The sequence below is a fragment of the Epargyreus clarus genome, unplaced genomic scaffold (assembly GCF_041222505.1).
Source record: "Epargyreus clarus isolate Ecla_fem2 unplaced genomic scaffold, WU_Ecla_fem_2.2 ptg000035l, whole genome shotgun sequence".
Classification (NCBI taxonomy): Eukaryota; Metazoa; Arthropoda; class Insecta; order Lepidoptera; family Hesperiidae; genus Epargyreus; species Epargyreus clarus.
This window is the reverse complement of record NW_027332240.1, coordinates 360492-373727: the sequence shown is the minus strand read 5'-3', so window position 1 is coordinate 373727 and position 13236 is coordinate 360492. Positions and strand designations below refer to the sequence as shown.

General features: G+C 33.8%; 3 protein-coding genes across 4 annotated transcripts in view; 2 read left to right on the top strand and 1 right to left on the bottom strand.

Moving 5' to 3' along the window:
• LOC140756362 (uncharacterized) overlaps positions 1-13236 on the bottom strand; it is a 141873-nt gene that overhangs the window by 89999 nt on the left and 38638 nt on the right. The gene's annotated exons all lie outside the window — the stretch shown is intronic.
• LOC140756541 (lipase 1-like) lies at positions 2727-4064 on the top strand. Its single transcript, XM_073092063.1, has one exon. It carries the CDS (start codon positions 2803-2805, stop codon positions 4045-4047), a length of 1245 nt encoding a protein of 414 aa, XP_072948164.1. The 5' UTR covers positions 2727-2802; the 3' UTR covers positions 4048-4064.
• Positions 8881-12161, top strand: LOC140756558 (lipase 1-like). 2 transcript variants are annotated; one of them, XM_073092082.1, is made up of 4 exons: positions 8881-9025; positions 9109-9224; positions 9941-10084; positions 10735-12161. In XM_073092082.1, exon 4 carries the CDS (start codon positions 10863-10865, stop codon positions 12120-12122), a length of 1260 nt encoding a protein of 419 aa, XP_072948183.1. In that variant the 5' UTR covers positions 8881-9025; positions 9109-9224; positions 9941-10084; positions 10735-10862; the 3' UTR covers positions 12123-12161. The 2 variants fall into 2 exon arrangements, with proteins under 2 accessions (XP_072948183.1, XP_072948184.1); XM_073092083.1 differs by lacking the exon at positions 9941-10084.

Below are 13236 nucleotides of genomic sequence, written 5' to 3'. Positions count from 1 at the left end.
GAAATTTAAAAAAAAGTTATCAAAGGTATGTGAAGCCTAGCAATTCTCACTTGTCCAGCGCGGTGGACTATGGCCTAATCCTTCTCATTCTGAGAGGAGACCCGTGCCCAGCAGTGGCACGGTAATGGGTTGTTGATGTTGATTATGATGATACATAATTTTTACACAGTTTATATTAGCTTCACTTGTATGTTTGTCAGTGAGTAACTCCGTTTTTCAGTAGAAAGAGATCAACATACATCCTTATAATTATGACGCTTTGTGGATGCTTAAGGTGAACAGCAGTATAAATAAAACAATAAATAATAATAAAAGAAACTAAAGAACTCGCTATTATAAGAATCTAGCTCTTGCCCGCGGCTTCGCCCGCGTTTAAAAGAAAATAATATGACATACTAACATACATAAAACTGAAAATTCGTACTTCACTGGAACGACAGTGGCGCCATCTGGCGAAAATTGGTCGTACCAACTCTGAAACCTTCGTGGGCTCGTGGACAACAACTTTGCTAAAGATCATCACTTGATCAAATGCATATTTTATGAATGAATTCTTACTAATATCGATTAAAATAATCGATTTTTTTGGTCCAAAAGATCGATTCTCCGATTAATCGATCTTAGTTCGCCATCCCTTTCCCGTGGGATTTCCGGTATAAAAACTATCCTATGTCCTTCCTCGGGTCTTAGACTATCTTTGTCTCATTAAAATCGGTTATGTGGTTTAGGCGTGAAGAAGAGACAACCAGAAAAACAGACAGACAGACAGAGTTACTTTCGGATTTATAATATTAGTAAGGATTTACCTAAAAAATAAAAAATAAATATAGTTTAAAAAAACTAAAGTACACGCTTTTAAAGAAATCAAACTAAAATATATAAAATAAACTTAGAAAAGTTTTAATGAAAAATTGTATTAACAACAAATAAATATAGTTCAAAAAACTAAGAAACACGCTTTTATGATAAAATCAACAAAAAAGTAGAAAATAATTTTCAATCTTGGAATCAATTAAGGAACAGTAAATTGTTTAATGGCTGAGTCTATTAATACGGTTACCGTACGAATAATTTATAATTATTAATACGGGTACTGGACAAACAATTTATTATTATCCGATTCGAACCGGTAGATTTTGAGAAATCTCAAAAAAAGTACAAAAAATTTTTTTTTGAAATGTTTTTTTTTTAATAACTTAAAAAAAAAAACCTAACCTAACCTAACCTAACCTAACCAATTGAATAAATGTACGAATAAATATATTAAAAAAAAAAACAAACAAAAAAAAAATTATTTATTATTTTAAAAAAAATTAAATTATTATTTTAAAAAAAAATTGAATAACTGTACGAATAAATATAATTTATTACTCCAGTACCTGTACAAATAGTCACATTGTTGTTTAATTGTGAAAAAAACGTGGAGTGCTCCACTTATCAATTTTCGAAAATCACCCCGCACTTTTTCCACAATTATACAATTTACTGTTCCTTAATTGATACCTAAATTGAAAATTATTTTCTACTTTTTAGTTGATTTTATAATAAAAGCGTGTTTTTTCGTTTTTTGAACTATATTTATTTTATTAATTTTTAGTATTTGTTGTTATAGCGACCATCATTATGCACCGTCTGTAAAAAATCAAGTGTCTATCTATTAAGGTTTTAGAGATAAAGCCCTGTGACTCACGAACAGACAGCGGAGGATTTCGTTTTATCCTTTGAGTACGGAATCCTAAAAATCATTCTACAAGATGGCATTATATATGTTTCAGTACATTTGAGTTATAAGGAAATAACATTATTATTTTTCAAAACTAAAAATCAATCTAGTAACTTTGCCTGAACTCTCCCGAAGGCGCTTTCTCTCGCCTCGAAAATCGTTAATCCTGAGGATGTTGATAAGGACAATGGTACAAAATTATTAAAATCGTGTATTGTCATCGGTTTTTGATAATTTTTAAAAATTTTGGATTAAACTGAACGTTCAAAGTGGATAGAAATCGGGTTCAAAGATTCCGTTACTGTTACGTACATACATACATACAACCCAAGCTAATAAAAGCGTGTTAAAAAGATATATTTAATTGTAAAAAAAGCGTGGGGTGCTTGGGAAAATATCGAAGTGTTGGTCCTTCTGCTCATGTCTGTCAGTAAAATATAACTACCGAGAGTGTGCACCCCACGCTTTTTTACAATTAAATATAATTATCTTTTTTTGTTGTTAATACAATTAAAATTCATTAAAATGTTTCTAAGTTTATTTTATATTTTTTAGTTTGATTTCTATAAAAGCGTGTACTTTAGTTTTTTAAACTATATTTATCTTATATTATAGATTATAATATTATTCATGATATTACGAGCATTGGAAAAAATAAACATGCAATAACGGCGAAGAAAAACATCGCGTTTAAACATGCTTGAGAATTATAAAAAATATCTCAAGGGTACCTGACGTCCCGAACGTAACCGAACCCGGAACTCCTGCATGCCATTTTTATCCGAAAGCGCTTATTTCGTGATAACCTTAACTTATCATTCACAATTATATTTACTTAAAGCGAATTCTTTTTTATATTCTTGATACATGAAGTCGTACATAAGTTGAAATTTTATTTAAATGACAAACAGTCATTTCCATTTTGTGTGTATGTTAGGACGTTTCGTTTTTGCCGTAATAAAAAAGGTACACGTTGATTGCTTATATCTCGAATGATATTTATAATCCCTTTGATAAACAAGTCTCTTTAGTGCATAACTCAGTCACTAATTAATAAGATAACACGACAGTCACTAACGATGGGAGCCCGGGAACACATCAACAAAGTGTTAATTTTCATAGTGATCATTGCAATCGTTCTCAAATACCTTCCTTTAAGCCAGGACACAAAGCTGGCATTGGGATACTCAAAGAATTCCTTCTTGAACTTCACGGAAGTAACAGCCAAGAATCAGTACAGATCAGAAGAGCATACAGTTGTAACTGAAGATGGATATGTGCTGACGATGTTCCGGATAACAAAAGGAAGGAATTGTCATCATCCAAAGAAGCAAAGACCAGTTCTTATAATGCACGGTCTTCTCGAAAACTCTGATGTCTTCCTGGACGCTGGTCCGTCAGCTGGACTGGCCTATCTCTTATCGGATGCGTGCTACGACGTGTGGGTCGGCAATCAACGAGGAAACAACTACGCACGGAGACACATTAAGTTGAACCCTGACAAGGACGCTGATTTCTGGCAGTTTTCTGTTGAAGAAGTAGGACTATATGATGTACCAGCTTTGGTTGACCACATTTTGCAAAATACCGGAGTAGACAAGTTGAACTATATCGGTTTCTCGCAAGGCTGTACCGCGTATTTCATTATGTGTTCGGAAAGACCGGACTACCGCGATAAGACCGCCGTGATGATAGCCCTAGCTCCAGCCGTCATTTTAGTAAATCAAGAATCCGTGCTATTAAAAACAATATTTAATTCCGCACTATTCTTTAAAAGGATTCTTGAAATGTTCGGCATTCACGAAATTTTCAGTAAAGGTACATTCAATCAGGAGTTAATGGAGTATGTGTGCCAAGTGACTGGGCCCAGTTGGACCGGCAGGCTCTGTGGAAGTGTGGGATATTTGGATAGTTACAATCCAGGGTCAATGACATCTGATACTCAACAATTAGTATTCAGTCACACTTTGATGGGAACATCACTGAATACCTTGGTGCAATATGGACAGGTGCTACATAGTGGGAGATTCCAGAAATTCGATTATGGAGAGACGATTAATTTAAGAAAGTACAACAGTACCCAAGCTCCGGAGTATAACCTCAGTGCAGTGAGTACTCCTGTGCTCATCATTCAGGGAAAAAGCGATAAGCTGATCGGCAATAAAGACACGAAGGTGGTATCACGGAGACTGCCGAATGTGTTGGAGCTGGTGGAGGTGTCAGACCCGAAGTGGAACCATTTCGATATGCTATACAACCGGGATATCAAGACGATGATATATCCTAAGATAAATGAGTATTTACAAAAATATTCAGAGAATTAAGATAATTTATTCATAAAGCATTCATTATTTCTGCCTCATAACAGCAGTGTTAAGCGCTGCTGTGTTCCGTTTTGAAGGGTGTGGTAAGGGAGACATACTTTTCCGAGGCGTCCCAGCTTAGTCCTCAAGGGTAGCAGCGCATCTGTGGCCGACCTCAGGTAGGAATATCTAATACTATCTGGGGTTGATTACAGATGTCCATGGGCGGCAGTAGCCACTTACCATCAGGTGGACTGCATGCTCGTCTGCTACTCCTATAGTATTAAAATATATATCTCTTATAGTATAAATAAGTTAATAGAACTATTAAGTATATTGAAGGTCATCCCAAAACCACTTAAGACGTTTATAATTTTATATAAAATAAATATATAAGTCTTCGTTACGAACGGAGACAGAAAATCCTTTGTATTTAAACTCACACCTACTTCGGCCTAACAACGAAAGTGCTCCTTTGTTCTGGCTTAAAACGTGTTTTTCTATATTTATACCTAACGATAAGGCAGACGGGCTACCTGGTGGAAAGCAATCACCGTCGCCTATCGACATGTACAACATCAGAGGTCATAGCACTCAGGGAATGCCTCAGGTGTGGTGACTCAGGGAATACCTCATAACATAACAAAACACATAACATGCGGCAGAATAGGTGGCAATAGGTGTGGCGGTGGTGCCGCCGGAGCCGAACCACAGAGGATTCTACCACCTTTAAGCATTTTAGCGCGTCTAATTAAAGGTTAACAACTATCACTTCAACATAATTATGATGTAAAAATTATTTTATGGATTACCTGATTTTTAACACGCTTTTATTAGCTCGGGTTGTATGTATGTATGTAGGTATGTATGTAAGTAACAAGTAACGAAATCTTTGAACCCGATCTCTGTCCACTTTGAACGTTCAGTTTAATTCAAAATTTTGAAGAATTATCAAAAACCGATGACAATACACGATTTTAATAACTTTGTACCATTGTCCTTATCAACATCGTCAGGATTAACGATTTTCGGGGCGAGATTGTTCATGCGCCTTAGAAAAAGTTAATCCCAAGTTACTAGATTGCAAATAATTATTGCTTTTTAGTTTCAATAAGGCGTAACTGTTATAGCGTGATTTTAGTTTAGAAAATAATAATGTTATTTCCCTAAAACTCAAATGTTCTGAAACATATCTATAATGCCCTCTTGTAGAATGATTTTTAGGATTCCGTACTCAAAGGGTACTTTTCAACATCCCCAGGATTAACGATTTTCGAAGCGAGATTGTTCAAACACCTTACAGAAAGTTCATGGCAAAGTTACTAGATTTATTCTTAGTTTTGAAAAATAATAATGTTATTTCCCTATAACTTGAATGTACTGAAACATATCTATAATGCCATCTTGTAGAATGATTTTTAGGATTCCGTACTCAAAGGGTAAAACGAAACCCTCCGCTGTCTGTACATGTGACACTGGGCTTTATCTCTTAAACCGTAATAGATAAACACTTGATTTTTTTACAAACAATGCATAATGGTGGTCGCTATAACAACAAATACTAAAAATTAATAAAATAAATATAGTCCAAAAATCTAAAAAATAAATCTAAAGCGGGTTTTCTAGTTTTTTGAACTATATTTTTTGAGACAAGTAACTGGTTTTTATTTTGAAAAATGATCGTTTAATGACTAAGGGCGATGTAAGGATGTCTATATTTAATGTTTACAAAACATCATAATTAATATTTAATATGTTATTTCGGCTTTACAAGCACGTGACCTCACGGAGGTCGTAACTGATCTACACCCACTATCAATAAGCAATCTATCCAATGATTTGCACATGAAACATCGAATTGATCAAATCGAATTGATTGAAGGTGGTAGACGGAGACGAACCACAAAGGTTTCTACCTTTGTGGTTCGTCTCCGGCGGCACCACCGCCACACCTATTTCTGAAAGATATTTTAAAAATCTCAATGATATGGAAGTCCACCAATATGCACTTGCGTTGACTTTGGTCTGACGCTTCTCATTCTGAAGAGTCCCGTGCCCATCAGTGGGATAATAATGGGTTAACGACGACATATTTTGTTGCAAGCATTATGGCAATATTTTAATTTATGTACTGTATATTATTTATCGATTTTTCTATTCTATGGTACTGTACTTACTTTCTTTCTTTCTTTGTTTTTTGTTTTCTCATGGACATTGTTTTAATTATTATTATCTTGGTTTTGAATTTTACGATCAGTTTTTATTATTATTATTTTAATGTCTTTATGTTAATTATGCAAATTGTAATTTTTATCAATCATTGTTCATTAGTGTAATTGGAGTAATCCGTACTAATTGACTAAATAAATAAATAAAATAAATAAATTAATCAATTTTGTTTAATTTATTTTTGGATAATTTTGAATCGTATTATATAGCCAGAAAAAATTTACACGTGTTATTATGACGAATAGTTTAACCAAAATATATTATAAATAATGAAGAAAATAAACAAAAATAGGTAAAGTAAAAACATATTAACATTCTGTACAGGCCTCTATGCGAAAAACATGTTTTTCTACGGTTTAAACCTATGGTAAAAACGCTAATACATACACGTACAGCCTACATAATAATACATAATCTAAAGTATAGTCCGTGCCCAACTGCTAGTCCTCTCTGAAGTTGTTGCGCACAACTACGAACCGGACAGCGACCCCGGGATGGACGGCGGCATGTGTGGTTACATACCATCGTGCACACCAGACGGTGTGGCGAGCGTCATGCTTACCAGGGCGGAGCCCGACGGGGAAACACGCTAAGAGAGTTGGAGATAAATTTTTCGTATCGAGTTTGAAGGTGGTAGTACTTTTAAGGTTTGACTTTGGCGGCACCACCGGTACACCTATTTCTGCCGAACAACAGCAGTATTAAACGCTGCTGTGCTTCGGTTCCGAATGTGATAAGGGAGACATATTTTTTTTTGTTGAAGAGGGGGAACTTTCAATAGGTACTGGATGCCGTGGGGGCAACGACGGGTTATGTGGGACTTTTGCCACATTAAAACCCCCTCGGTGACTGTCCTCGGCGCTGCGTAGAGGACTCCGGGATATCTAAAGGAACGCAACCGGAGGAGGGGAGGCATACTTATCTGACGCGTATGTTCAAAATCGACGGACTGTTATCAAACTTTCAACTCCTATTAATCAATAGATAATACTATCAGCATAGATTAGTAAAGATTACTCGCTCCTATCAAGAAAATGTAACGATGCAATTACAATGTAACGATATTTTTTCGCACTTTTTCTTCGATTTCGTGTCTTAACTGCGCATGTCGGCGGTGAGATATCTATACTTATTTATCAGTGATAAAGGAATAAAGTTAGGATAAAAAGTTTCCATTCATATTTAATCCCTTAGGGATGGAAAATCACAAAAACATTTAGTGGTCTACATTCTTAAAATAAACCGGAGTTTTATTTATCATTGGCGAGTGCGTGAGTATCCTTTCGCTTTTATATGCAAAAAGGAAAAAAGAAAACTGTTTTTAAAATAAACTTGTTTGTCAGCTTAACGCATATATAAATATATATCTTAATTCCAGTATACAGGGTGAATATTTCAAACGGGCCTTCAAGGCGAAATCCGAAACTATAAGGATTAGCGAAAAATGCTGAAAGGAGTTACGAGGCTGATTTTGATAAACTAAATCTGCATCATTACTTTTTTAAATATTTTTACCCTAGCCGGGAATCGAACGAGTTCATTTTGAAAAAAAAATACACCCTCTGTCCACTATCTGATAATGTTGCTTATAAGGATCAAATTCTGGGAAGTAATGATAAATGACAAACCGAAGAAAAAGCCTCAATTTTAAGAAAATACATATTTTTTCATGTTAATTTGGCAGTTAAGTTCCCGCCATTCATTAATTTCAACATTTCGGGTATTAACAATTTTTTTTGACCAAATGTTTCAAATCATTCGAAAGCGGACGTTTTGTTCTCCAAGAATTTATATTTTCATGTTCGACTTAGTAGGGTTATCTTTAGGAAAATTATAATAGAATTACAACTTGCTATGCATGGAGTTTCGTTTAACATAGATGTAAAGTTGACAATTTGCGAGATTGAGTTTTTCGAGTCAAAACCGAGTGATTACTTAACAAAGAGATATAGAAAATCACATTTAACGTTGAAACGAAGTTATAAACATCAAACAATAAGAATTTAGTAATAGTAGAAAGTAGTAATTAATCAGTTATCTATTTTTATTAAAATTAAATCCTAAACACGACCAGAATTTAGTTGCCAACCTATTACTTTCTCATACTAAGCCGTATGTCATAGTCATAACATCGAAGAATTCGATGTTATGGTCCTATTCGATATTATGTATAGTCCTTAAGGATTATACATAAGTCATATGTTATGTATAATCCTTAAGGATTAGTATGTCAATGTGTGAAAAATATGTATTTTCTTCAAAATTTTTCTTTTCCTCTAATTTGTCACATAACATTACTTTCCAGAATTTGATCCTTACAAGCGACATAATCAGATATTGGAATAAATTAGAGGGTGTTTTTTTTTCAAAATGGGCTCGTTCGATTTCCACCTAGGGAAAAAGATATTTTAAAAACTAATGATGCAGTTTTAGTTTTTATCAAAATCGGCCTCGTAACTCCTTCCAGCATTTTTCGCTAATCCTTATAGTTTCGGATTTGGCGCTGAAGGCCTATTTGAAAAATTCACCCTGTATACAAAAAGTGTTAACTTAGTCACTTACATTGAGGACAGTTTCCTTAAACCAAAAAATAATAAGGATTTATTGTCTTATATACTAGTCGGTCAAGAAAAACACACCCTGTAGATGTGGACAAGTGATATTTGAATAATTTTATCGAGACAACTATTATTGTGCTCAGTGCATCAAATTATTGTGTGAGGACGTGAGAAGAGCACGATTATTGCAATTTATTGAAGAAAAATCAAATGTAAATACAAAGAAAATTAAAAGATATATAATAATCAAGTAATTATAAACTTTAATCATGTATGTTTTTTTACTATTTTATAGATACATTTTTGCTGTCGAATTCTACGTGGATTACACAAATTAAAAGTGGATTCCCATAGAATACTGTAATATTCAGCAATATTTTTCAAAAGGACTGCCTGTATACATATGTAATTGTAAGTAAATCTAGAATTAATTGATAAATAAAATTAAATTTTTAAATAGTTTTGAAATATTATGATTATTTAATATTAATTATAATTTGTCTTCAAACCTTTTCCATTTTAATGGACAAAGATTCAAATCAAATCAAATCAAATCATTTATTTGCTAGAAAATAATATTTTACAAGGATCTTAAATTTATATTATTAACGAGTACCTTAAGTTAATAATAATTACATTTAAATATTTTTAATTAATAAATTGGCATAATTTATCTAATATCTACAAACATTTATAATAATATATCCATTGTTGTACATTAATATTGCTTTTGAGTTATAAAGTATCAAAGGATAATAATATGAAGGCGTGGTAGAATCCTTTGCGGTTCGACTCCGGCGGCACCACCGCCACACCTATTTCTGCCTAATAACAGCAGTGTTAGGCGGTACTGTGTTCCGTTTTGAAGAGTGTGGTAAGGGAGATATACTTTTCCGAGGCGTTCCAGCTTAGTCCTCAGGGCTAGCGGCGCATCAGTGGTCGACCTCAGGTAGGAAATTCTAATCCTATCTGGGGTTGATTACAGATGTCCATGGGCGACAGTAGCCACTTACCATCAGGTGGACTGCATGCTCGTCTGCTACTCCTATATTATAATAAAATATATTTTTATCTACAGAAGCGTCGCAACGATTTCCTTATTCAGTGACTGTGTTTTTCCATTCCAGTCCTTTGCAAGTAATTATTAAGTATTCTTACAAGAAACATAAAATTGAGGCAAGTAATAGTTATATGAACTACTAAGAAATAGTAAACCAACCGGTCTTGGACAGCAAATTTATTACATTATCTATTTATGTACATATATGCAGGTGAGTCATTTGCTGAAATAATGTATTATATTATATACAATAAAGTATTAAACGATAATGTGTTCTTGATGGTAAGCCATCGCTAAGATTACCTATAATCAATGAATAATAGGATAGGTGCCTTCATGAGGTCGGCTAAAGATGCAGAGGACTAAGTTAGAAGGCCACGCATAAAAGTCTACCTTACTACACCTTTCAAACCAAAACCTTCCACAGAGCGCTTAACACTTACGCTAAAAGGTACTGATATGTGGCGGTGGTGCTCCAGGAGTGGAACCGTGTGTGGTTCTATCACCAATAATTTAGAATACCTCTCAACGGTCAAGTGCCATTGTTTTTACAATTTTGGATGGTTTCAAAGAAAGACATATGACATCGGAGATTTTGGCCAGCTCTCCAAACACTGGTTTATTGTGTAAAAATAGACACTACCTGGTACTTATTGACTTGTCTCTACTTGAAGGACTATTTGAGTTTACATAGTAATTTTTTACCCAAATTTCCATTTTTTATTCTTATTGTCATCAATCAGTTACTATCCCACTCTTGGGCACAGATCACTCCTCAAGTGAGAGGAGTGATCTTTATGTTAATTTTTCAAATCAATAAACTTACTAAATAGTTTTTAACATTTCTCCTTTTGTTTGCAGGCAGCCATCACATCAATGAAATTTTAGTTTTATAATTAAAAATAATTGTATCCTCACAAAAAGTCAAAATAATAAAATAAAAATTAAATTTAGCAATTTAAACGATAAAGGAATAACTGGTGAAAATAATGGCATTAAAGGCAAAAATCCGACTGAATTTGAGTTTACTAACATGGATGGTTGTTGTGATTGCTTACTTACGGACATTAAACATAACTTGGGATAAAGAGACGAAGCTATCACTGGGTTATCACATAGACGCACTTTTAAACTTCACGGAACTCACAAGCAAATATGATTACCAAACAGAAGAACATGATGTTGTCACAGAAGACGGCTACATTTTATCGATATTCCATGTTAGATCCAAAAAATGCAAGGAAACCATTAAGAAGACGCCAGTTCTTTTATTACATGGCTTTATTGAAAGTGCTGACATTTTTGTTGATGCCGGCCCTAAATCTGGACTGGCGTATCTCATACCTGATGCGTGCTTCGATCTGTGGGTCGGAAACCAGAGAGGCAATTACTATGGACGAAGACATACACATTTGGATCCTGATAAAGACTCGAAATTTTGGCAATTCTCCGCAGAAGAAATGAGCTACTACGATCTTCCAGCCATGTACGACTATATTCTTGACATCACCGGTTCTGATAAACTGAACTATATTGGTTATTCCCAGGGTGGAGGCAATTTTTTCATCATGTGCTCTGAAAGACCTGAATACTGTAATAAAACGAACTTAATGATAGCGTTAGCTCCTGCTGCGATCGTGACTAATACTGAATCTACAGCTTTAAAACTTATCTTACAGGGTGTGTCCATAACTCGGCCTGTTTTAGAATATTTCGGAATACATGAGCTTTTTTACAAAGGTAGTGTTTTACAAGAACTTCTTGAATTCCTTTGCCAATACACAAACACGTTTGTAACCGATGTGCTTTGTGGGACTGGTGGGGCGTTCTTTGACAACTATCATCCCGGTTCTATAAGTTATGAGACGCAAAAGACATTATATGGCCATTTCCCTGCGGGATCATCTTTGCACACATTTGCTAGATACGCCCAAATTGATAGGAGCGGTAAGTTTCAGAAGTATGACTATGGAGACGAGGGTAATCTTGTAAAGTATGGGAGTAGAGAACCTCCAGAATATAACATCAGTGCTGTGACTGTTCCAGTGGTCACCATATATGGTAGAAATGACAAACTGACAGTAGTTAAAGATATAAAAAGTGTTGAAGAGCGTTTGCCAAATTTATTGGATAGCGTCACTGTGGTGGATCCCTTATGGACCCATCTTGATATCGTGTATAGTCAATATTCTGGTAGCGTAATATTTCCTACTGTAAAGAAATATTTAGATAAATACAGCGCACCGTAATTAATTAACATATAATAAAATTCTCGTGTCACAATGTTAGTTACCGTACTCCTCCGAAACGGCTTTACCAATTTTCACCAATTTTGTATGCATAATCAGTAGGTCTGAGAATCGGCTACTATGTATTTTTCATACCCCTAAGTGATAAGGTTTGTACACACTTAACATTTTTTTATTTATATGGCAACACAACGTTTGTCGGGTTAGCTAGTAACATATAATAATACAGTTGAAATAACGCGTGTAGTCACACCAGAAATATTTAAGAAGATATATAGTGTTCAATATAACACTATATACTACAAATAATATCTTGTTGATATACATACAATTTTACATGTCTCTCAATGATTGCGGTTTTATTTCGAAGTAATTAAATTAATCGTCTCCATGTAAACTCATTGTATACAATTAACAAAGGAAAATAACTGACATATTAAACTTGAAATGAAATACCTAATAATTATTATTCCGAACTTTTTACTATGTTTTTTCATACCTTGATCTATATGTATATATGGAATATTTGAACATTTTAACCCATTTGGAACGGTCAAATTTATTCAACATTTTGAAAAAGTATTGTCAATGTAAGTATATTACCGATATGTAGACAGCATAAATGCCCTGTCATTAATAAACATCAATAATTTATAACGCATTGAACATAGGCATAGAAGTTAAAATAAATACAGCATTTTAATTACCAAATGTGAACATCAAATGGTAATGATATTCATAACATTGTTCAACAAAAATTGAACCGCGAAAGATTGTACCACGTATTTCGTAAATAATGTAATAAAATAAATAATATATTATTATTTTAGAGCAAGTAAGTAAGTTTTTGTACTTAATATACTTATATAAGATACGCGTTGAATCTCTGCGTAATTATATATTATATATGATGTTATATTAAATTATATAATAGGATCGAAGTATTGATTATTTTGTTGTTTCAGAATATAACGCCTTATGAATAAAATATATATATATGAAACATAGAATATTGCCTTTATTTTTACATAAGGCGCAATCAATCAATAATAATAAGTTATTATTACTTACAATTACTATAGAGGGTGGTTTAACGTTTATATTAAAAATAAAT

Excerpts from the sequence above, each read along its gene's own strand:
- LOC140756558 (XM_073092083.1), top strand. The coding sequence starts at position 10,863 with ATGGCATTAAAGGCAAAAATCCGACTGAATTTGAGTTTACTAACATGG.
- LOC140756541 (XM_073092063.1), top strand. The coding sequence starts at position 2,803 with ATGGGAGCCCGGGAACACATCAACAAAGTGTTAATTTTCATAGTGATC.